The 26,379-nt window shown below is 42.8% G+C and overlaps 1 protein-coding gene across 5 annotated transcripts in view; it reads left to right on the plus strand.

Annotated features, from left to right (window-relative positions):
- Positions 1-26,379, plus strand: part of RBM39 (RNA binding motif protein 39) — a 63,096-nt gene that overhangs the window by 20,660 nt on the left and 16,057 nt on the right. For all 5 annotated transcript variants that reach the window (XM_068263947.1, XM_068263948.1, XM_068263949.1 and 2 more), the window contains 7 exons: positions 6,753-6,813; positions 8,551-8,600; positions 17,146-17,343; positions 21,284-21,355; positions 21,433-21,483; positions 22,837-22,954; positions 25,430-25,582. In XM_068263947.1, the coding sequence (XP_068120048.1) occupies positions 6,763-6,813; positions 8,551-8,600; positions 17,146-17,343; positions 21,284-21,355; positions 21,433-21,483; positions 22,837-22,954; positions 25,430-25,582 (693 nt within the window). In that variant the 5' untranslated portion in view covers positions 6,753-6,762. The remainder of the gene's footprint in view (positions 1-6,752; positions 6,814-8,550; positions 8,601-17,145; positions 17,344-21,283; positions 21,356-21,432; positions 21,484-22,836; positions 22,955-25,429; positions 25,583-26,379) is intronic.

Here is a 26,379-nt window from a genome sequence, read left to right on the forward strand (position 1 = left end):
GTTGCCGGGTGGCATGAAAAAGTAGCCGGGTGGGGCGCGATGAGAGAATGCACGCCCGGTGCTTCTGTGTGCAACTCTGCTTACAGAATAGGAGGTGGTGAGCCCACGACAACCGGGTGCTCACCAAAACTAGGCGGGTGGAGCGCTCGGCTAAAAGATCCTGGGGAGAACACTGCATGCTAACCAAGAAATAAAAAACACATACCGTATATACTCGCATACAAGCCGAATTTTTGACCCCCAAAAAGTGGTTAAAAAGTTGAGGGGTCGGCTTGTATGCGAGTCTGGTGGTGGTCCGCATGGGCACTATACTAGCTGTACTGGGGCACTATACTAGCTGTACTGGGGCACTATACTAGCGATACTTTGCACTATACATTTCCTCCCTCACATTTTTTTTTCCTCATCTTGGTAATTGTGTATTTGTTACACGCCCCCCTCCCAGAGTCTTCAGACACTCCCACTGAGGTCTATACTGGTAGTGCACTGTCTTATGTCATTAGGAGGGGGAAATAAAGGGAAGAGGAGGAATATATTATAGATAAAAATACCCCCTAGCATGCAACTGTTTTGCCAGCATATGGCAATTAAAGGGCCAGTGCTCCTAAGCTATGTGATATATCAAATGGGGAGAAAGTGGAAGCACTGCAGTAACATTTTATGAGAGGGTGGTGTAAATGCAGGTGTCCGGTATACTGGCAATATCAGAAGCGTGCCCTGGCGATCTTAAGTATCTATGCAACGGGAAGAGAGGAGAGAACGCCGGCACTGCTGTCAAATGCTTTATTGTGCTCTTGAAGTACAAATATTTGCTGCATAAGGTGCATGCATGATTAAATAAGTTACATACCGCAGAAGCGCAACCTGTGCGAAACGGCAGTAAGGCTCTTCATTCCCTGCACCCACCCTGCCCGCAGCCACCCCCGGTATGTTACTTATCCATGTATGCACCTTATGCAGCAAATATTTCTACTTCAAGAGCACAATAAAGCAATTGACAGCAGTCCTGACATTCTCTCCTCTCTTCCCATTGTAAGTTATGTGATAACTCCAAAATCATAACAGTAAAAAAATAAATTTGATTGCAGGATTAGCATCTTTATCACTTAATACACTTTTGCCAGTTGCTGTTGAAATTTGTGGTGACAATCCCGCTTTAAAAAACATGGTGCACAGGAAAAACATATTTGACCGGTGTGTTTGCAATTTGATTTTTGGCTTGATTTCGAAGTCCCATTGAATGGGGCTGAACGGCATTGCACCAAAAAAATGCAGCATACAGTGCGGTTGCTGATTGCAGAGAATCCACTCGCGCTAGTGAGGGTGCCACACCGCAGTTTAGAATACTTTTTCCAATCCTAGTGATTGGAAAACTGCATTTCAATAATTTGATCAAATTGTCTGTCTGTAGTGTGAAATGGGCTTCCGTCTGGCTCACCTCAGCTTAATACTATGATGTAACCAGATACAGTTCTTTAATATGTATAATGCAATCGTTTGATGCGACTTGTTGCTTCTAGGGCCGTTTAGGACCGCAATCTCCTGTTCCTTCTGGAGTGAGCGCCTGAAGCCGCCAAATGCTTTTCAGCATTTTAGTGAGATGCCGGGCAGCCAACATGATAAAAATGAATTACTTTGAAGCAAGACTAGTTATGAAATAGTATCATGCTATATTTTAGGCAGCTGAAAAATTGGCACATTCTTAAACTGTGAGCTATCTGCTTTTTTTTTTCCATTCTTTTGTAGAAGGTAGAGCTCTTTTAAAGCTCTATTATATAAATGAGCACAGTGGTTATGGAGCTGGTGTTCACTGAGACTAGTGTATATGGAATGTATCCAGGCGCTCAGTGCCACAGGAGGCTTCTTCACTAGCATCTTATCCATGAATGATGCTGGATAATTATCCTGCCTGGTTAACTTAAAGGATACATCAGGGGTTTCAAAATCTACTTACCTGGGGCTTCCTCCAGCCCCTGGTATCTCTGTCCCTCGCCACAGGTCTGCTCCCAGCTGGTGTCCCCTCCGTTTCAATTTCAGGGCGACATCTTGTACGCCTGCACGAGTGTGCGGTCATGCTCCCATGAACGGGAGCGTTCTGCACAGGTGCAGTACTTGGCTCCAGGCTGTGTGGCCGTGCGCAGATGCAGAAGATGCCGACTTGGCGAGGTCTGCATTTGCAGTGGAGGGGACCCTGGGACACAAGGGGGGGAGGGATAGGAGTGTTGATTTACTAATCTATAGGGGGCTGCTCCGTAGCCCCTCCTTCCCAGTCTGTATGAAAGCATCCTTCTTGCTGCTTTTAGTATTGCAGGTTTGACGTTCCCATGGTGATGTCTAGCTTGTCCCCGGCCACCGAAGTGTATGTCTGGAGATGCAAACGTTAGGTGTATATGGATACACTGCATGCTTATGCAGACTGCCAGCTTCAATCTCCTTGTGTGTATGTCATGGCTTAGTGTACCAGAGCTGAAATAAATAAAATTTTATACATACCTGGGGCTTCCTCCATCCCTGTCTGCTCAGATCGCTCCCACGCCGCAGCTTCGGGAACCGGGTCTCGTCACATCAGTTGGAGCTAGTCTGCGCATGAGAAGTGCGCCCTCTACGCAAACAGCGCACCTCTCATGTTAGACTGTCTCTAACTGACTGATGTGGGGGGGACCCGGTTCCCAAAGCTGCGGGCAGCAGAGGATTGCGGCGTGGGAGCGATCCAAGCGGATGGGGCAGGAGGAAGCCCCAGGTATGTATAAAACTTGTTATTACTATTTTATTTTTCATCTCTGGGTCATTTTTAAAGTGGACCTGAACTCTTGCACTGGACAGAAGAAAGACTTATGAAAATGCACCCTGTATATATTGAGAAACTTTAGCTTGTCTAATTCCACCTCACCTGTGACTATTCACAAGTTGTAATTAGATTCCTCAGCTACCAGCAACCGCAGAGAACTAATTGGATGTTAACTCTGTCTGCTTCCCTAACAGGATTCTAACCCTATGTCTGCTTCCATGAAAGCAGGAAGTAGACAAACTGCAGATGTATTGCAGGATTTTTAACAGCTGTATAAAAAAATGTTTATTATGCTGTTGCTTATCTTTTAGAGCAGAGAGGAAGTTTAGGTCCGCTTTAACTGTTCTTTAGTGAACTGTGCTTTCAAAGTCATGTTTCCTAACCACTTTTAAATATTTCCCAGGTAGATGGAGCAGCCTGTATGGTTTTGGGCTGGGAGAGAGACCTTGGTAAATGTCAGCAACGTCTTATATGCGTGAGACCTTCGTATGCTAACATGTTTCAGAACAATTTATTGTATGTGGATGGGACCTTACAGCAGTGTATTAGGGGACATTGCAGAGATAAGCTATCAGAATCAGGTGACCCTATCCTTTTCGTGGATGTCTGCGTCCTCTCCCCATAGAGATTCATAGGCTGTTCTGGTTGGCATTATAGGGTCCATTCACACACCAGTTCCCAGTCATATAAGGGAAAACAAGTATTTTCACAGAAGGCTATTATAATCAGATTAATTACTTTGAAACAAGAGAAAATTGGCTAGAGTCTTTGCAGTGATGCCAGTATAAATGCAGCTCTGTATGCTTTTTTTGCACTCGGCGGATAGCTGAGATGTGTATAGACAAAACATTGTTGCTTAGTCCAACTGCAAATAGTCATAATAGACAACATCCTTTAAGGGCTTACCTATAGTTGCAACGTCGATCATCCTGAATGATTGTTTTTTATTGTTTTGGGCTTCTTTACAGTGTGTGTGACCAGGCGTTCACAGGCTGGCAGGTAATCAGACTTGGCTTGTAAATTATGGCCAAAAGTTAAATGGAACTTGAAGCAAGGAGTATATTGAGGCTAACATATTTATTTCCTTTTAAACAATAAAGGGTGCCTGGCAGCCCTGCTGATCTGTTTGGCTGCTGTGGTGTCTGAATTACACCAGAAAAAAAAACATGCGGCTAATCTTCTCCGATGTAACAAAAGTCAAACACCTGATCTGCTGCATGCTTGTTCAAGGCAGAGGATCAGCAGGACCGCCAGGCAACTGGTATTGCTTAAAAAGAAATGTATATGGCAGCCTCCATCTCTCTCTCACTTCAGGTGTCCTTGGCAGAACAGGTTGCTTGGCAGGGAGCCAAGGTCTTTATGGCAATTTGTCACCAAAATTGAAGTGTAGCCTATGCAAGGAAATCTTATGTAGTATCTGGGGTGTTTTGTACCATCTTGATAAGATCTTGAAGCCCATTTCCTGGATATTAACATTCAATGAGCCTTTGTGATTGAACAAGAAAATTTTCTGCCACTGCTCCTCGTCCAGCTCCCTCCCCAAATCCCTCTCCCAGGCCTCCTGAAATTTAATTTTAGATGGGATCATTGTTGACACAAGCATTTGGTATATCTGTGAGACCAAATGTCTATGTGGCTCAGTACATATCAATAATTTCTCAAAGTCGGTCAAGTCAGATGTCCAGGTAGAATTTTTAAGCAAGGATTGCAAGAAATGTCTTATCTGAAAGTACTGCCATTTAGATAAGGGAGTGTTTTCTCTTATTGAGGACATCTCTTGGTAGAGCATGACTTGGTCCCGTGTCAGAAAGTCCCTTACTCGCGGGACACCGCCTCCCTCCCATGTAGAGATAAAGGGGATATCTCCTGCTGGTGTGAAAGCAGGGTTACAGCATATGGGGTTCAGGGGGCCTGGGCTGTGTATAAACCCCATATTACGCAGATGGCGTCTCATACATTTCACAGATGCGACCATTAAGGGATTGTTCCATGCACATTGTTTAACCTGAGGGTAATCTACCCAGCCTAAGGTTGCCACTTTACATTTTGCCGTCACTTGTTCTATATCTACCCATAGTTTTGAGGTGGTTGGGGAAGCCCATTCCACCACTCTGCATAACTGGGCTGCCATATGGTACTTCTGGAGGTCTGGGAGACCCATACCCCCCAACATTTTGGGGATAGATAAAGTGGATCTGCTTATTCGAGGAGGTTTGTTCCCCCATATAAATTTATTAATTTGTGTCTGGAGCGATTTTAGAAAATTGGGTGGCAATTCTATTGGGATGCACTGGCTGATGTACAAAATTCTAGGCAAGACATTCATTTTAATTGAGGCCATTCTTCCGAACCATGAGATGTGATTTTGTGTCCCCCATTTTTGTAAATCGGAGTGTAGGGTTAGGCCAATCTTTTGAAAGTTCGCTGCAAACAGCCCCTTGAGGTCGCCTGTAATGTTGATTCCCAAATATCTGATAAAGTCAGATGCCCACTGAAACGCAAAATTGGTTTTGCATAAGTAAACAGTATTCGAGTCTAGAGTAATATTTAAGGCTTGGGATTTGTGGAAATTAATCTTTAAATTAGAGAGGTTACCAAAATCTTTACATTTTTGTATTAAGTTTGGGAGAGTGGTTAAAGGATTACGCAAAAAAAAAAAATAAGTCTGCGAAAGCAGCTACCACATGATGGGTGCGGCCCACAAACACTCCCTGAATGCTTTGGTCTGCTCTGATAGCATTGAGAAATGGCTCAAGGGTAAGTATGTATATTAGGGGGGACAGGGGGCACCCCTGTCTGGTTCCGTTGGTAATGCAAAGCCTATCCGAAAGGAGCACGTTGACCTTAATTCTAGCGGTGGGATTGGTGTAGAGAAGGCCTATCCATTTACACATGGAATCTCCTAGTCCTAGGCTTGACAGGCTGGCCCGTATAAAGTCCCAGGCCACCCTGTCAAACGCTTTTTCAGCGTCAGTTGAAAGAAGGAAAGCTTTTATTCCTTTTTTTTTCCTACCTCTCCGGATACATGCTGGAGATGTGGCTCACCTGGAAGTGACATCCTACACGTGTTTTGGGCTTGTCCTAAGATTGTCCCATTCTGGACTGAAATACATCGCTTAATAGAAAAAATATCATGCGATAAGATTGCCTTTGCTCCTGGTCGTCTCCTACTCCTGACTCAATAAAAATGTACAAAAAATCTATTGTTATTCATCTGGTCAACGCGGCTAGGGCCATGATTCCCCTCCATTGGAAATCTCCTCTCACTCCCTCAGTTAGATCATGGCTGAAAAAAGTAGACAACATAGAGACCATGGAACACATGATTCTCCTGTCACTAGACAATGCGGAACAATACACTTTGACTTGGTCCTCCTGGAACGAGTTCCAATGCACGGAGGAATATAAACGGCATATGTGCAATGATTAAACTTGACACTTACCTTTCCCTTTTTCCTGTACTTTTCCTATACTCTTCTTCCTTGCGTGATAGATGGCAGACGATGTTAATTTTGCAAGGCTTAGCCCTGGATACTTAGCCATAGGTATTTAGGACTATTCTGAGGTGATATTTTTGAATAAGCATTTTTAACTATTGTCTTGAAGGACTACACAGTATTGTTCTCTGAATACTATGATTATACCATAAGATATAAACTTTATACCCTGCTATAAGTGTTGTTCTGGTTGTTAAGTTATACTAAGCTACAGTTGTACTTATTGTATGTAAATTTACGTCATGCATGTACTACAGATCTGTACTATTAAGTTTTCAATAAACTTTAATTGCAAAATTGAAGTGTAATATACTAGTCCTATCCTCTATACATAGGTATGTGTATATGTAAGGCTACCCAGAGAACATGACGGTATAGATGCACGGCAGATTTGGAGGAAACTGTTAGAAGTCATATGACTCTATAGTACATTAACAAACCTTTTCTTTTTTTTCTCTTTCTCTTAGTTCAATCAAAATGGCTGATGATTTTGACATAGAAGCTATGCTGGAAGCTCCTTACAGGAAGGTGAGAATGATCTGCTACCTATCTTTATTTACAACACATAGTAGTTATTAGTTTTAAAGAGACTACTGCAGAAATGTAAACTAACACCCCTGGAGCTCTTGTGACTTATCCCTTGGAGTTGTTACATAACTTTGAAAAGTAAATATTTGCTGTTATTGTGATGATTATGTGCAGTAGTTTGACTTCAGCATGATAAATAAATGCCCATCTATCTCTTTTTGTAGACTTGCCTAACGATATATCACCTCTACTCCCATGAATTCACCTTTGATTCCAGTGTGAACTGTCAATCATAAGGTAGTAATTGAGTGACGTATCGCTGTACCGTGGTCCCCTAGGTAAAAAAGAGTCTTACCTTTGACCTGCCGAGCCTCGGTTTGGCAAAGCAACAAGGTGAATGCAGTGATTTATGGGAAAAAATAATAATTAAAAAAAAAGAATTGGGGTTCCAAGAATATCCATTTTTCACCAGCCACGAAGAGGAGAGTTCTAGCAGATTTTATTCTGCTCATGTTTAATGATGTATTTTTTATTTAATTTTTTTTAAATTTGAATTTAATATAAAAACTGGTGAAAATTCTTTACTGGAGAGTGGGAAGCATCCAGCCTCTAAATAACTATAAAAAGTGACCAAAATTCTTGGACCTCCCACTTATTAGTCTGTCTCATTTTTTTTGTTTTTATTTTATTTTTGTTTTTTGCCATAATGTTATATAGCTGTTATGGTGTCCTGAGCTATACGTTTAGCAACATTCTCAGGTTCTGTAAACCCCAGGGTTCAAACTGTAATGTATACCATAGCTGTACACATTAAATGCAGAGTTCCTATTTTGGAAAAGCAGGTGTATACCCATTACTTTCAACTGGACGTTAAATAATTTGCATGCTAGACCCGCCCAGTTTATAATAATTTGGTCACAATGAAGTGGTGTATATTTAAGTAGCTTTGTTTGAACCCCTGTTATGGCCTTTTTATCCACCATATTTGTTTACTTAGACTTGTATTTCTGTATTGTGCCTAAAGTTTTTAAGTATCCCCTAAACATAATAGTTTGGCTGCTAAAGCCTTTTAGTCAAGCCTGGGTGATTTCATGTTAGGTGTGGCTGTAGGGGATTGTGTAGGTTGGACAGGTGCATATTTGCTGATATATTTTTTTTCTTGGGAGTCGACGTTACTAAAGCAGTGTGAATCCCTGTTTGCTTCAGGGCGTGATGTGTGACAGAGGTGGCATCAAGCTCTTACAGTCCCAACCCTCCAAGGAAAATGGGCGAAGATCTCAGGAATGGCATCGGTCACAGGAAATGGATAGTGGTTGCTGCTAGCGTGGCCACTTGGGGCTTAGGCAAACGATAGCCTTGGTACTCATCACAAGGACCACAGCACCCCCAACCATTGCTTAAACCAATACTATCTTTCACATGTAGCTAAAACCGTTGCATTTTACAGTCACAGGATGCTCTACAACATGTATTTAAGCACAGACTACTAAAAACAAGTTGCACTACTAGTTTAATCATAGTCTATGCAATCCACTGTTTACATCCGTAGTGGAGTGCTTTTAAACAAATATTCCCATGTATATTTTCCCTTTTTTTTGTAGCCTTCCAACACATACTTTGTTAGCTTCCTAGTCATTAAATATGTTTTTATTCTCTCATTCCTATTCCCTTTACCCTTTACCCACTTGAAATATTTCCTCCTCGCCCTCATGATGTTCTTCTATCAACCTTGCTTAGGACGAGAACAAACTGAACAGTGCAAATGGACATGAAGAGCGCAGTAAGAAGTGAGTACAAATATGTTCTTTATATCTGCAATGCTGTACCACTGTCCGTGGAAGAATTTGCTAGCTGGTTACAGAGCTTATTAGCACAAGCCAGCCACTGAAATATCTTGCAAAAGTTTCTTCATAAACATGCATTCTCAGGTCACTTATTTATGTCTGTAGATAGGACGATGGGAGTTCATGTGCGGAAATCTTACCAACAGCTTAACATGGAGTAGTTAAAGCAGTGTTGGGCATGGAAAAGCAAATCCAGGTTAATCCACCATTTGAGTCAGGATGAAAATGTTTGAACAAGTCAAATATACATTTGATTCTGGATCAGATGTTTGTCTTGTGTATGGGCCTTGTTCATTGTTGAAATTATCTGTGGGAACGGAAATATTTCTTTTAAAGGGATTGTGCAGTTTTGCTTTTTATACATTTAGTTTTTTTTAGCACCTTTTTTTTATGTGCAAATATTGCAGTGTTCAGTGCTTGTAAAATGTAACATTGGTCGCCTTATCGTTGCAGTAGACAATCTCTAATATTGATGAACTGAGCAGTAAAGGTTGCTTGTATCTTTACTGTGTAACCTCCTAGTCCTCTGACAGCAGTAATGCATTATGAACTTATGTGCAGCAGAGGTGCTTGTCTCCTGAAGAACTGTGATTGTGTTCTGGGAACCATTGTATTGTCCACCAACTCTACTTGTGGGGTGAGATCACTGGATAAAATGGTCCTTTAGAACAGCATGGAGTGATGGTACATGCTTCAGGAGTAGCAGGTATACTCCCCTACCTTGCTAGATTTTTGTTTACTCTCGCAGCAAGCTCATATGAAAGATTGATGTAAGAAGCTTAAAGTGATCAAAAAGCCCTCTTATAAAAAAAGAATTGCTAATTGTAAATTTGCTTTCCTAAAACAAAAGGTAATTTCAATTATTCAGGTTTACATTTAGAACATAATGAGGTTTTTATAACTCAACATTCATACAGCTGTTTCAAAATATGAAGTAGGACAGACAGCACAGAGTTACCCAGAACCACAAGGATATTGTAAGGGGCTCAAAGGGACCAAAAAACCTCTTACATGGAAAGCCAGACTTATTTACTTTAAGGAAAGAAGAAAAAAATTTGTTTCCATAAATAAGCAAGCTTATTAAACCATGTTTAAACAAGCAAATAAAAAAAAAAATAAACAGATATAAGCAAACAGCTCAAGCTGTACAGCTATGGTAGAAGCTTCTCCACACTTAAACTCCACAGCATGCAGTTAAGTGTCACCCAGCCTAGGCAAATTTTTCATTGTAGCATTGCGTTTTCAAACCTAGTATTTTACATGCGTTTTTAAGCAAATTTTGACAATGGTTGTAGGTTACATATTCTGCCTAGTAACGTGATGTGTTTCCTTTTCTAGTAAGGGTGGCCACTAATGATCCAATCTTTTTCATCCAATTTTACCAAATCTATGTAGTAGAAGGGTAAATTGTGTGAATGTATTGAATGGATAATTTAGGCAGTTACCCTATATTACATAAAAATGGTAAGATTGGATGAAAAAGATTGTATCGTTAGTGGCCATCTTAAGAATACGATTGCAAAAATTTGCATTTGAATGTGATTTTTTTGGTACTTATCCGTTAGCCGGGCGCATCCGGCAGGTGGCGCTAATTACTATTCCCCCTCCAGGCCGACATGGATAGTAGGGAAAGATGTAACTCTGGTGGAGTTTTGTCGCCACCTGCCGGATGCGCCCGGCTAACGGATAAGTACCGATTTTTTTTTTTGTTTGTTTTGTTTTTTTTATTTTTTATTTTTATTTTTATTTTATTTTTTCGGTGTGGTTTTTTGTTTTGCATGATGTATGTAAAATCAGTTGCAGGTTGCAAGAGTATATAACAGTCTGTCAGGTTTTTTTTTTGTGTCCATACAATTTCATGCGAAAATTCACATGAAATGGAAACTAGCCAATTCACAATCATTGGTTTTCATGTACATGCAAGTTTTTTTGATTGTGAACATTTGTGGAAAAAAATCGCACAAATGGAAACCTAGTACAGCTTTGTCTAAGGGCCTGTACACACAGCTGCGCTTGCGCTGCTTTCTTAAAATCACAAGCGATTTTTAAATTGCAAAGCCTGCATGAAAATTTAAAAAACGCATTGCACCAGTTTGTACAGATCTGCACGATTTTCATGATTTTTCAAAAGACCTTGCGATTAAAAAAGCATGTGATTTTAAAAGCGCAGCAGTGTGTACATGCCCTTACAGCTTTGTCATAAGGCTCCCCAGATGAAGTGACTGCACAAAACCTCATTGGCTGAAGTTTCAGGCAGGGACAGATGTCAACTAGTGAGTGGCTCTAATTCTGACAATATGCGCTGTGGTGTATGCTATCTGGCATACTGACATGAGGTAGTTGTGTATAGTCTTCCTGGAGTCACTATCTTCACCCCATGCTGTTGTACACTTCTGTAGTGTAATATAGTAAAAAGGATACTTTGGTTACCAGGAGATAATCTTTAGCATACTAGATCAGTTCTTCTGCACATAGATATCATAACTTTTTATTTGTTGCCAAGTCTGCAGACTGCAGCCTTGTAATAAGGCCCAGTTGTTCCCCATCTAGCTGTCGCATAATAAGGCTTTTCTTGTTTCATCAGCAGATGGAGCTCTGAAAAAAAATTGTGATATTTTACTGATTAAAACTGGGGTTTTTTTTTTAGTGTGCCAAACATAATAAATGAAAAACTGCAAAAATCACTATACATTCCCTTTAAAAGCAGTGACAGATACTGCAGCCACTGATGGATTCTCCTTTAACCACTTCAGCCTACAGCTTCGAAAATCTTATGCATCCAAGCAATGTTCACCTCCCATTCATTCGCTAATAACTTTATCGCTACTTATCAAAATTAATTGATCTATATCTCGTTTTTTCCGCCACTAATTAGGCTTTCTTTAGGTAGTACATTTTGCTAAGAGCCACTTTACTGTAAATACATTTTAACAGGAAGATTAAGATAGAAATGGAAAAAAAACATTATTTCTCAGTTTTTAGCCATTATAGTTTAAAATTAATACATGCTACAGTAATTAAAACCCATGCATTTTATGTGCCCATTTGTCCCGCTTATTACACCATTTAAATTACGTCCCTATCACAATTTATGGCGCCGATATTTTATTTAGAAATAAAGGTGCATTTTTTCAATTTGCGTCGATCACTATTTACAAGCTTATAATTTTAAAAAATGTAATAAGATACTCTCTTGACATGTATATTTAAAAAGTTCAGACCCTTAGGTAACTATTTATGTAGTTTTTTTTTTTTTAATTGTAATTTTTTTTATTATTTTTTTTAATACAAAAATGTATTTGGGTAATTTTAGTTTGGGAGGTAAATAGCCAATTTTAGATGTAAAATAATGTATTTTTTATTCAATACAGGTATGTGGGTGCAGTTTACTATTTAGCCACAAGATGGCCACATTCAAAAAGTTCCTAGATGCGAACGATGTCGCATCTAGGAACTAAAATGAAGAGAAGTTGTTTCCTGGGGGCAGAAATACCACGCTCTCTGATGAGAAAGCGTCGGTATTTCTGCCGGGGACTTGGATCGGTGAATGGGAATTATATTCCCATTCACTGATCGGGGGGGCAGCGGGAGGTAGCAGGGGCGCGCGCGGGCGCGCGCCCGATCGCGCGCAACACACGGCTGCAGCACCACTGCCTATCTGGACGGATATATGCGTCCAGATATGGCGAAGTGGTTAACTGGGCTCAGTGGACTGGGATTTGGGGAATGTACTCTACATTCACCTGAATGGGTTTTAACCTTAACTAGAAACTTTTATAGCAGGTTCTTGTATTAAATAGGAACCATTTTTACTGCCACAATTTCCCTATGTCTAGTTACAAAAGCAGCACAATCATTTAGAGTTTATGCTGGATACACACGGTGCGTTCGTGCACTCGATTTTCCCGTCGATTCTCGTCGATTCGTTTATTTCCAACATGTCCGATTTGGATTTCGATGGATCGTTAGGTCGATTCGGCATACTTTGCATGCGAATCGACCTAACGATCCATCGAAATCCAAATCGGACATGTTGGAAATAAACGAATCGACGGGAAAATCGAGTGCACGAACCAGGGCTGTGGAGTCGGTCCAAAAATCCACCGACTCCGACTCCTCAGTTTAGGATTCCACCGACTCCGACTCCTCGACTCCGACTCCTCTAATTTGCATATTACAATTTTGTTGATTAAAAGTATGTAACATGAAATTCGTCTCTTAACTGCCAACGCTTAGGAATTTTACAAGACAACTGAAGTGAGAAGGATATGTAGACTACTATATTTATTCCCTTTAGACTAAAACTAGTCCTTGGTAAGAGTACTTGTAAAAGGTACAAACCGGAACAAAGAACATCTATCAGGCCCCAGGCAATGTAAGTGTGGGTACATGTAAGAGTGATGTGCAGGTACTCTGCAGGGGAATGAGGAGATTGTAAACAGACAACACCTCTGTGTTCAATGTGCACAGCATTCTCAGTGGATTCCCTGCAGCTCTGTGGGGAGTGCATATGTAGAGTATAGTACTACTGTGTAACAAAGTAAACCTGAGACAGATGAAATTAAAGTTTTATACATACCTGGGGCTTCCTCCAGCCTCCTTCAGGATAATCAGTCCCTCGTTGTCCTCCTCCACCACCTGGATCTTCTGCTATGCGTCCAGGTACTTGAGCCCGTCGGGCGTAGTGCGCATAAACACACTCCGCCGCCAGGAGCATACTACACCTGTGCAGCACTATTGCGCAGGTGCAGAATGTTCCTGGCTGTGGGAGCGGCATGCGGCCGGACAGCGCTGACTGGCTGAATTACCAGGACTCATAGCAGAAGATCCGGGTGGTGGAGGACAGCGAGGGACCGATTAACCTGAAGGGGGCTGGAGGAAGCCCCAGGTATGTATAAAACGTTACTTTTCATCCATCTCAGGTACCCTTTAATTTGTAGTCACCAAACCAAATTTTAACAACATATCAAATTATTTGATTTCATCAGCAAAGGGAGTGCATACATTTGCATAAATCAGCATCGATGCATAATTATTTCCATCTCGTTGACCATCTCTATTAGTGACACAGCTACACATCAGGCTTTATTCTTACAGCATAGATGTTATTTCGTATATATAAGAGATTCCTGTGTACACATCATATATACAGTCACAATCAGATCTGTATATCTGACCTTAAAAATACGGGGACTGCTTTATTGAAGCAGCACAAGTAACTAATTTTGATTGGTTTATTTCATTTTTGTGGACTAAGCACAGCTATTACTGTATATATACATTATTTTTAATGACTTTTTTATCTGAGAAATAGAACATTTTATCATATTTTCTATTTTAATTACAGTTACAAATTCAGTCGGAGTCGGTGCATTTTTTCCCGACTCCGACTCCAGGCACCCAAAATTGCCCGACTCCACGACTCCGACTCCACAGCCCTGGCACGAACGCACCGTGTGTATCCAGCATTAGCCCCATATAGCCATTATTCTTTGTTAGGACTAAATCACTTGTGATACATTTTGGCTGGCAGCTCTGCTGCCAGTGTTCCCCCCCCCCCCCCCCTCCTCCATGGAAGCAAGTCCCCAAATTACTGTCTGGAAATATGTGAGGTGGCCAGTTTCCCCAGCTTTGTTCGCCACAAAAGGGTGGGCATTGTGTAGATAACTATTGGCCAAAGCCAAATTACCATTTCATCCATCAGAAGTTTGTCTGCACAGGGCTTCAGCATGGCGGTTTATTATGGTTTTCTTGCTTTCTGCATTACAAATGGTCCTTAGAGCCATTGCATTTGACCCTTAAGTGGTTTCCCCACTTTGCATTATGTTTGGCCCACTCTAGATCACCAGGGAAGCTATATTGGGCGTAAGGCCCTAAAACACCAGGGAAGCCATATGGTGGAGGTAGGGGGAAAGCACTAAACCTTAAGGAACGGTATAGGGGAGGGAGGACCAGTATACACCAGGGAACTGTATAGGATTTGGGTGGGGGACATTAGACACCAGGGAACATGAGGGAGAAAGGTGGGCAGTAGACATTGAGGTTGGCCAGTAACTAGTTCCCAGTGTACAATTGTGGCCCACTTTGTATTTGGGTTTGACACCCCTGTTGAAATGGGAACAATTTAGAGCACAGTAGTCTATCATCACACACAGACACACACAAGTGGTTTATTCCCCAGGGTGACTCAATCATGTACATTCTTTTATTCAACTATTGCACTTTGAAGTTCATATGTGCAACCGTTATTTTTTCCATAAACTGCAATAAATGTTACTAATGTTAAAAGTGGAACGTTTAAAGTGGCAAAACTTCGGCAATGTGCGTAAAACCAGTTAATTGTGACTGGTGATTTTCCGTTAAAGTGGAACCTTTTCTACCCTGGTACAATTTCACTACAAGCAGACATTTTTTTATGCATTATACCCCATTACTGGAACATACTCCAGTGGACTCTTAAACTTTAAAGTGGTTTTGTGGGGGTTTCTGAGGAGAAAAACTGCCACTTACCTGGGGCTTCTATCAGCCCCTGCAGCGTTAATGTCCCACGCCGTCCTGCTCCCATCCGCCGTTCCCCGCAGCAATGGAGCCTTGTACTGCGCTTGCGCAGTAAGCTTCCGATGACGCAGGCGGAAGCGAGCGGGTGCGCGACCACTGTAGCGCAGCCACAGTTGGATCCCATGATACGCTAGACCGGGGCCGGCGGCGGCGAACGGCAGATGGGAGGACGCCACCGTGGGACATTACCGCTGCAGGGGGCTGATAGACGCCCAAGGTAAGTGTCTGTTTTTCTCCTCAGAAACCCCTTACAGAACTCCTTTAAGTATGGGAGCACATAATGCCCACTGCTGCAGTCTTTTAGCTAAACTACACACTAGTTCATATTTTTTGATGAAGCAAGAAATTCCTGAATGATTGATTTTTTTGCCTCCCAAAGAGAATCAATCGATTACTTCTGTGGTGGGTTGGAAGTGTGTCATTAGCTGCGTTCGATTTCAACCTGATCGAGGCCGCAGCAGAGCTTCTCTGGCCCATCTACTATTGCTTCCTGCTGTGTCTTCTCTCCACAGCCCATACTTTTTCCTGTCTATGTCCAGCTTAAAGGATAACCTGAAACAAGATACTTGATGGCAGATTTACTTACCTGGGGCCAGTGATGATTTCCGGGCACAGGGGCTTTTAGGGGCTGGAAGAAGCCGCAGGTAGAGATGAGCTCCGGATGAAATCTGAATCAGTTTCATAATTAGTGCAGCTGAGCGGGTGTTAAACGTACCCAGCAGCCCTCTTCTTTACCCCGTTTCCAAGCTGCGTCACATGACTACTACACTTCCTCCTTTAACCCGGAAGGAGGAAGTGTTTAAGACGACGGCTGCTGGGTAAGTTTTAACCCCCGCACACACCCGCTCAGCTGTACTAATTGAGAGGATGAAATCCGAATGAAACTCATTTGGATTTCATCCGGAGCTCATACCTACCTGCGGCTTCTTCCAGCCCCTAGAAACCTGTGTCCCTCACCGCATTTCCGCCTGCACACTGTTCAGGGGTCCCCTCAGTAGCGCAGCTACTATGTGAGCATGTGTATGCGCCGCTTGCGGTTGCAGTCTTGTGGACAGCAGCGTTCTTTGCTGGCCTGCGCAGAACGTGACTGAGTGGCGCTTGCATGCGCCTGGTCGGTGGCTACTAAGGAGGGTACCCCAGAAGAGTGGCTGAGGGGAAGAACTGTGGTGAATGACTCTAAGGAATCTAGGTGCTGGAGGAAGTCCCAGGTAAGTAAATCTGTTATCAAGTATTTTACCACTCCCTTAAGATTGTTCATTTTAACATTAGTAATGCTTCCATTGCTGTCTTTTTTTTGCAGAATGCAGAAATTGTCAGTGCATCATTCTGGCATGGAAACCAGTGGCAATGCTCTGAGACTATCACATACACACAGAAGTGAGATACAATCCTTGATCACTGCCAGGAGAAGCACATATTCACGCTTGCCAATCACATGTCCGTTCTATACAGTCACAGTAGTGCGAATAAGTTCTGGAAATGGCAGACACCGACTTTTCTTTTGTTACACATGTTCAGGGGTTGAGTGTGATACTCTGCAGGTGACTGTTCTGTTACAATACTAACATAATTCTTGTACGCTATATGCTTAACGTTATTAGCAGTAATAAATTGCCCGCCTTGGTTATACTGAATGCTGCCTCCAATTTTCAGACCTTTCCCAACACTTCCCAGAAGTATCAGTTGAAGTTTAAATTGAGGAGGGTATACAAGGTAGATTAAATATTTTTCAATGGCATTTTGCTATTTTTCTAAATTATTTTTTTTTCTCTTCAGTGTGGTATCTGTTCATAACTGTAGATGTATTCTTCCGCAGCTGTGAAGAATTAATAGGTAATTTTGAATCAAATGGGCAGCGGCAGTTTCCTGATCAGGTAAGGGTGAAGTTCAAAAAATGCTGTGTCATAACGATCTTGTTCCTTTCATGAAGGAAAAAGAAGAGTAAGAGCCGGAGCCGCAGTCGCGAGAGGAAGCGCAGCCGGAGCAAGACTCGTAAGCACAGTAAGGAACGGGAGAAGAAAAGGAGCAGGAGCCGAGAGAAAAAGCGTAGTCGCAGTAAGGAGCGGCGTAGGAGCCGTTCAAAGAGCAGAGAACGCCGCTTCAGAGGAGGCCATTACCGCAGCCCATAGTAAGTTTAGGGGGATTTTTTGCCCCTCCCCCAACTTTTGTGTACTAAAGGTGGCCATACACTTACAGATTCCCACCAGATTTGACCATCAGATTTGTCAGATTAAACCTGACAGGAATCTGATGTGTGCCTCACACTTTGATAGATTTTGTAGTATGGTTCTGATATTTTGTAAGTTGACTAGGGCCAAGGTTGGTCAGGACTTTGAAATTCAGGAGAGAGCATTTAAAATTATTTTTCTGTTTTACTGGGGACTGGTGCAGAGGCATTCAGAAAATTGTTCAAAGGGGAACTTAAACCTAAACAAAGATACTGACATTAAGTTAATGATGTAATATAATCTCTTACCCACACTGTTTTAAAAGAACAGGCAAATGTTTGTGATTTCATGGGGGCAGCCATCTTTTTGGTTGAAAGGAGGTGACAGGGAGCATGAGACACAGTTCCAACTGTCCTGTGTCCTGATTACTCCTCCCAGCTGCACACACTAGGCTTCAAATGTCAAATTCAAACTGTAAAAAAACAAATTTGCGTCAAAACAGCAGAACCTCATCAGAAATCCCATCATGCTTTGCACAGTGTCAGTGGAAAATGCTGCTCTGCCTATATGTGGAAGGAGCCTGCGATGTAACCCCGAGAGTTTTGGGTGAATGACGGTGTTTTCAGACGCGTTTTAAAGAGAAACTCCAACCAAGAATTGAACTTTTTCCCAATCAGTAGCTGATACCCCATTTTACATGAGAAAGACAATGATTTTCACAAACAGACCATCAGGGGGCGCTGTGTGACTGATTTTGTGCTGAAACCCCTCCCACAAGAGGCTCTGAATACCGCGGTACTGCTGGCAAACTGCCACAATGTAACAATGTTCAGAGACAGGAAATAGCTGTTATTAGCTGTCTGTAACAGACAGAGCAGCTAGAAACCGCTAAATAACCTGCCCACAGTAACAATGTCACCATGTAATAAATGTCAGAATGTGAATCTGGGAGAGGAAAGATTTTACAATGAGCAAACACTGACTAAATCATTTATACATAATTATGGTAAAAAATGAAGCACTTTTTTTACTACATTATTTTCACTGGAGTTCCTCTTTAAGAGGGGCAATAATGTTAAAGTGGATCCGAGATGAACTTTTACTTATAGCGTAATTGTGTTCCTTTCCTATAGTTTATAGGGCATTCCTCAAGCCAAATACTTTTTTGTTTTAATTCCCTATAATCTAAATAAGCCCCACCCACAGTTTTCATAGAGCCAAGGCAGTAGCAAGGGCTCATGGGAGCTCAGTCTGGGCAGGAGGAGGGGGAGGTATTACTAGCCAGATATTTTGGAGGCAGAGAGGAGGAGGGGGGGATTAGGTTTTTTTCAGTCTGAGTGCTGATGGTGCAGATAAGCCTGCCTCTGTGAAATGTTTACAAACATGGCTGCTGTCATAGTATCACAGGAAGAAATAATCATATGCTATTAAAGCAGTATGCAGACAGATTTGCTGTTTAAAGAGAACCCGAGGTGGGTTTGAAGATTATTATCTGCATACAGAGGCTGGATCTGCCTATACAGCCCAGCCTCTGTTGCTATCCCAAACCCCCCTAAGGTCCCCCTGCACTCTGCAATCCATCATAAATCACAGCCACGCTGCTGACAAACAGCTTGTCAGAGCTGGCTGTGTTTATCTCTATAGTGTCAGTCTGCTGCTCTCCCCGCCTCCTGCAGAACTCCAGTCCCCGCCTGCAACCCTTCCCTCCCTGCTGATTGGAGGGAAGGGATGGGGGCAGGGACCGGAGCTATGCAGGAGGCGGGGGAGCAGCTGAGACTGACACTACAGATGTAAACACAGCCTCAGAGCATGGCTGTGATTTATGAGGGATTGCAGAGTGCAGAGTGGGGTTTGGGGTAGCAACAGAGGCTGGGCTGTATAGGCAGATCCAGCCTCTGTATGCAGATAACATTCTTAAAACACACCTCGGGTTCTCTTTAAACCATCTAAACTGTACATAAGATATATGGACAAGTTACTTGTTATAGTTAGTTTTTTATCTCAGATCCGCTTTAATGAGGTTTTTAACCAGTTCGCATTCAGTCGTTTTTCGCTTCATGCATCCGAACAATGTTCACCTCCCATTCATTAGCCTATAACTTTATTACTACTTATCACAATGAACTGATCTATATCTTGTTTTTTCCGCCACCAATTAGGCTTTCTTTGGGGGGTACATTTTACTAAGAGCCACTTTACTGTAAATGCATTTTAAAAGGAAGAATAAGAAGAAAACGGAAACAAATCATTATTTCTCACTTTTCGGCAATTATAGTTTTAAAATAATACATGCCTCCATAATTAAAACCCACGTATTGTATATGCCCATTTGTCCCGTTTATTACACCATTTAAATTATGTCCCTATCACAATGTATGGCGACAATATTTTATTTGGAAATAAAAGTGCATTTTTTCCGTTTTGCATTCATCACTATTTACAAGCTTATAATAAAAAAAAAAAAGAAATATTTCATCTTTACATAGATATTTAAAAAGTTTAGACCCTTAGGTAAATATTTGTGTTTTTTTTTTTTTTTAATTGTAATGTTTTTTTTTTTTTTTAATTAAACATTTTATGTGGGTATTTTTGGGAGGGTGGGATTGAAATTGTATTTTTTTTGTAAATATATGTGTATTTTTATTTTTATTTAACATTTAGATGTAGTTTACTTTTTGGCCACAAGATGGCAGCCATGAGTTGTTTACAGTGACGTCACTCTAAGCGTACCACGTACGCTTAGAGCGACATAGGAGGCAGAAAAAGCGTAGCTTCCGAGAGAAGCTGTCGCTTTTTCTGCGGGGGAGAGGAATCAGTGATCGGGCACCGTTGCCCGATTCACTGATTCACTGGCTAACAAACCGCCGGCCGATCGCGCGCGTGCACGCGCGCGATCGGCCGCGTGGACGCGCAGGAGCGCACATGGCTTCCTGGACGTGAGTTTCACGTCCAGGAATGTGAAATAGTTAAAGTAAAAACCTCATTTCATTTGTGGGAGTCGAGAGTCTCTTTAAGGCTCGTTTCCACTCAGTCCAAATACTAAGCATTCAGACAATAGCTTGCCAATCTGACCAAACACACAAAGGGAAATACTCACTCCCAAACAGTCCTCTGCTGCTTTATAAAGCCTGCAGGCTGCTTATAAGCCAATGAGAAGTGCACACACACATTACACCTAGTCTGCAGTGATTAATCAAGCAGACGCTGAGCAGGTCAGCCAATCGTTAGAGAGAGCTTCAGTTGCATATAGACAATGGCTATATGACCAGCAGGGGGCACAAGCGTGCAGGATATTCCCTCTCATCTGGCCCCCTCCTAACTAAACTGCATGGGAATCTACAATAAAATTAAAAACAATGGTGCACAAGCCAGCCTGGGGCCCCGGGAACTCTCACTGCCCGGGGCCCCAGAACCAGCATGTAACACCATATGTGAACGCAGTCAAGCCCTGGAGCTGCCACCCCCAAGAGCCTGTCCCCAACTGCTCTGAAACCTACCAAATCGCATGCTGGTGCGATTCTTGGCAGCATTGTAGAATATTTGGAGAATTTATAGAACAGATATGCTTCACGGTGTTTCCACTACACCAGTAGTGCAATCAATTTTTTTTTTTTTTTTTAGAAGGATCTTAGTATAGAGTAAAAGTCCAGGAAAGTGATTCTGAGCAGCATGCAGCAGTTTTTCACAACATGCATCTGAATTCCTATAGTGGTGCATGGCATGGCTACAGCGATTAGGCTGCGGCTTTGCAGCAGCACGGGTGCTGCATCTTATTCGTAAACGGATCTGGCGCCCAGTGGAAATAAGCCCTAAGTGTTTTCACATAAAATTGTACTAAATTTAAAAAAGTGTTTTTTTTGTTTTTTTTTTTAAATTTTTTTTTCCTCCTCCCTTTTTAAGCTCTGGACCGAAATTTGGTGGTGGCTCCATGCGTGGGAAGATGGGAATACCACATGGCGGTGTGAAACTGAGGTATGTGAATGTTTCCATTTCAGTTTTGCAGTTTTTGTAATTTTGTCATCTCCTAACTCTGTGTTTTTTTATTTCAGGCGTAGGTCAAAGAGCAGGAGCCCTCAGAAAAGAGAGAAAAGCCCTGTTAGGTATGTATGCCTTTACTAATTTGGCCAGCAGCCAGAAGAGCATCAGTTGCTCAAGATGAGTTATATCCGTGCAGTGAAATATTGATGCAAGACATTTGTGTGTGTATAAAATAGAATGGAACATGCATAGCTCACAATAGTGATCAGTTCCAGGATAGAACACTTGATGCTACGGGGGGGGGGGGTCCATTGTTCAGTCACATTAACAACCTGCATCCTATCTTATTGCCTCTAAGTGGAATTTGTAAATCGTCCTCTGCCATGTTACTATGATTACTGTGGCATACCACATCCCACCTTGTCCTCAACACCTTCTACTGAAGCTTAAATCAGGTGCCATTGGAGTCCATGCCACGTCTTACAACCCTCCCCCTTTCCTTCTCCCTCTGGCAACAGTCAAACTTTATGGTTGGACCACACAATGCTGACAATGGACTTCGAAATGCCTTCAAAACAAAAATGCTGGGTCCCTAGTTCAAATCCCAGCCAGTGGACCATCTGCATTTAGTTTATTTCCATATGCCAAAAATATAGATAAGTTAACGTCCCCCTTAATTGGCCCTGGACTACAATAAGCATATGACCACGGTAGGGATTAACCTCCTTGGCGGTTCAATTTTTCCGCCAAGGAGGCTGCATTGCACTTTTTTTTTTTGTTTCATGTAGCTACCTGAGTGGTAGCTACATAAAACACCACTAGAGGGCGCATGTGTCCCTCTAGTCCGATCGCCGCTGGAAACAAAAGTAAACAGGAGATTGCGTATAGAACGCGATCTCCTGTTTGGCTTCTCCTGTCGCCATGGCTACGATCGGAATGACGTCATGGACGTCCTGACGTCAGACCCATCCGATCCAGCCCTTTGCGCTGCCCGGGACTGATTGGTCCGGGCTGCGCAGGGCTCTGGCGGGGGCCCTCTTCCGCCGCTGCGTGCGGACGATCGACGCAGAGCGGCGGCGATCGAGCTGGACGCGCAGCTAGCAAAGTGCTGGCTGCGCGTACAGCAATTTACAGAACAGAAATCGCCCCACCAGGGGCTGAGATATCCTCCGCAGCGGCTTACCCCAAGCTCAGCTCGGGGTTACCGCTAAGGAGGTTAAGGTGTGAGCTCCTCTGAGGGACAGTTAGTGACATAACTATATATACTCTTTAAAAGCTCTCCGGATGAGGTTAGCACTATATGAATGCTAAAGTTTTTTTGGCTAGGCTTAGAGAAGAGAGGAAACTGTATCACCGTAACTTGAAAATCATAATTTCAATGAACACCATTCCTAGTAATCGTTATTGACTGTTCTATTTTAGCCTGGCTATGGAGAAAGCAGAATGGCTTTAATTTTCACTGTTTCCCGTTTCAGAGAACCAATCGATAATCTTACACCAGAAGAGAGAGATGCCCGCACTGTGTTTTGCATGCAGCTAGCAGCAAGAATCCGGCCAAGAGACCTTGAAGAGTTTTTTTCCACTGTAGGAAAGGTAGGCGTAATCTGATGCATTCCAGCTGCTTTTTTTTTTATGCTACTTATTGACTTTGCTGAGTCTGTTGATTTAAAGTTGAGCTCCAGGCATTTAGCTAAATACACAGTTGAAATGTAGCATATCAAATGTTATCTTGCCAACAGATTTCATATTTTACCCAGCCAGTTTTGGGATCCTGATGGACTCGCAATCAGCTTAAAGAGAACCTGAAGTGAGAACAGTTTTAATCAATACCAGTTGCCTGGCAGCCCTGTTGATGTATACAGCTGCAGTAGTGTCTGAATCACACCAGAAACAAACATGCAGCTCATCTTGTCAGTTCTGAAAATAAGGTCAGAGTCACCTGATCTGCTGCATGCTTGTTCAGGGTCTAGCACTAAAAGTATTAGAGGCAGAGGATCAGCAGGGCTCTCTTTCTCGCGCACTCTCTCGCGTGCGTGTGCACTCTCACACTCTCGCTCCCTCACTCTCTCTCACACTCTCGCTCCCTCACTCTCTCTCAAACTCTCGCTCTCTCCCTCACTCTCTCACACTCTCGCTCTCTTGCTCACTCACACTCTCGCGCTCTCTCACAATATCTCACACACTCTCTCACACACACTCTCTTACACACACGCTCGCGCGCTCTCTCTCTCACACTCTCACACACACACACTCTCACACACACACACACTCTCACACACTCACTGTCACACACACTCTCACACACACACTCACACACACACACACACACACACACACACTCTCTCACACGCTCACTCTCACTCTCTCACACACTCTCTCACACGCTCACTCTCTCACACTCTCTCTCACACACTCTCTCTCTCACACTCTCTCACACTCTCTCTCTCTCTCTCTCTCTCTCTCTCTCACACACTCACACACACACACACACACACACACTCTCTCTCGCTCTCGCACTCTCTCGCGCACTCTCGCACTCTCTCTCTCTCTCGCACTCTCTCTCGCACTCTCTCTCGCACTCTCTCTCGCTCTCTCTCTCGCACTCTCTCTCGCACTCTCTCTCGCTCTCTCTCTCGCTCTCTCTCTCACTCTCTCTCGCACTCTATCTGCATGGGATCTGAGACCTCAGGCGTGATGCATTTTGAAGTTCGTGGTGAAGTCCTGTGACTGCTGCAGGGAGATGTAGTTCATGGATATTAGACTCATGTCCACGGATTAAATCTACGAGCATGTGTTGCAGCAGGCATGCAACTTTAAGGGGAACTTCAAAAAGTGGCACAGCTGTGGTCCCTCCTGGGGAAAATGGCCGATCCCATATGGATGGGATGTCAGAGGAGCAGCACCGTGTAGGTTAATGACCATCATCCCAAGCTACTAAGCAATGAAAGGAAGTAATACTGGCTTAGGCCCCTTTTACAATTAATTAATCATTTGCTCTCAGTTAAAACTGAAAGAAAAATGATTTTTAATGTAATGCCCATGTTTTCCTATGACACAGTTCCCGCTACTCACGGCGTAACTGAAAGCCTTTTCACAATGCACTGCTATGGAAAAAATGTGTACTAACACGTAATAACACATTTAGGCCCCTTTTTACACTTAATCAGTTGCTCTGTTATAACTGAAAGAAAACTAATTTTCAAAGTAGTGCCCATGTTTTCTTATGGCTCCATTCACACTATACGCGTTTTAACAATGCACGGCTATGGAAAAACCACATACCATCGCATTAACCTCTTGACGACCAGCTAACGCCGATTGGCGTAAACTGGTCGTCTGCAAGTTTCCATGGAAACGGCCTTTCCATGTCCATTCACGGAGGCTGTCTCCGTGAACAGCCGGAGAGCCGCCAATCGCGGCTCGCCGACAAAATGTAAACACGCGGGGAAGAAATCCCCGCTGTTTACATCATACGGCGCTGCTGCGCAGCAGCGCCGTAAGGCAGATCGGCGATCCCCGGCCTCTGATTGGCCGGGGATCGCCGCCATTTGATAGGCTGAAGCCTATCCTACAATGCACAGGACGGATATCCGTCCTGCGCAGCTCAGAGGGGAAGGGAGAGGGACGGAGCGCTGAAAACGCTGCAGAGGGGGGCTTTGAAGAGTCCCTCCCCCCCCCACCCCCCCGCAAAGCGCAGAGAGCCGGCGGCGATCAGACCCCCCCCTAGCAGGACATTCCCCTAGTGGGGAAAAAAGGGGATAAGTCTGATCGCCCTGGCTAAAACCTGATCTGTGCTGCGGGCTGGAAAGCCTACGCAGCACAGATCAGCCAGAAAGCCACTGGTCGGCAAGTGGTTAATATAAAAGGGCCCTTAGTGGTGGAGTTGTCTTTTCCTGCGTATATATGCAGTTGCACAAGGGTTATATAGCCAGACAAAAACAGTTACTCTATATCCTAGTGTGTTCAATTGTTTTTCATTGAACTTTTGAGTGGATTGAGTGATTGATTATTTGGAGTTCAACTTTATTACCTTTTTATCATAAAACAAATATGTATTGTTCTTCGCAGGTCCGAGATGTGCGGATGATTTCAGATAGAAATTCTAGGCGCTCCAAGGGCATTGCATACGTAGAATTTGTTGAGGTGTGTTCGGTTCCCCTAGCAATTGGTTTGACGGGGCAGAGAGTCTTGGGAGTTCCTATCATAGTGCAAGCTTCTCAGGTAAGTTCCTTTAACAGAATCCATTTAAATCAGGCATGAATTCTCAACATAATGCCCAGATTCTTAAACCTGATCATAAGTAATATTTCTGCTGCTTTTATGTGGCTAGAAAGCACCTTTCAGTCTTATTTGCTCGCATGTGAACATGGAAAAGAGACCTTCTCATTTCCACAAATTCTCGAAATACTTTTCTAATAATGAAACCTGAGCATCCCTACGTTTTTTTCATGAATGCCAGTACCTTTCTTTACCCCAAGCCACCCATGTGTAATGTTGAATGGCAGAAGCTTAGGTTAGTCGTTTACCCTCTTATCACTGAGGTGTTTTTGCACTAACAAGAAGAGTTTCCTTTCAGCTCCACAACGGTGGTATTAAAGTCTGGGTAGTCTCAGGAAAATGGGAATATAAATAAACATACCAAGTAATGATCTCCTTGACCCATGTGCAGTTAACTTTTTTCTCCTTAGTTTTTTTTCTAGGTGATATGTTCACACCATGTAAATAAAATGCATTTTAAACCACCAGTATAGTACTTTTTTGGTACTGTGATAACTGGTACATTAGAGTAGTTTTTTTGCTACTACTGTTGTAATTTCTATAGTCTCTTATGTGCTGTAGAGCTTTGTGCCAGTGACATAGCGGGGAACACCGCTTTGATGGATTTATCCAAGTGATCCGAATTAATTGTTAATCAGCTTCTATGCATGCATTTAGAAACCTTGAATCAGAGAGACACGGAGACCATATCTATAAGATTCATAATTAACAAGTCCTTTATTGGGGACGCAGCCCTTCAT

The sequence above is a fragment of the Hyperolius riggenbachi genome, chromosome 12 (assembly GCF_040937935.1).
Source record: "Hyperolius riggenbachi isolate aHypRig1 chromosome 12, aHypRig1.pri, whole genome shotgun sequence".
Classification (NCBI taxonomy): Eukaryota; Metazoa; Chordata; class Amphibia; order Anura; family Hyperoliidae; genus Hyperolius; species Hyperolius riggenbachi.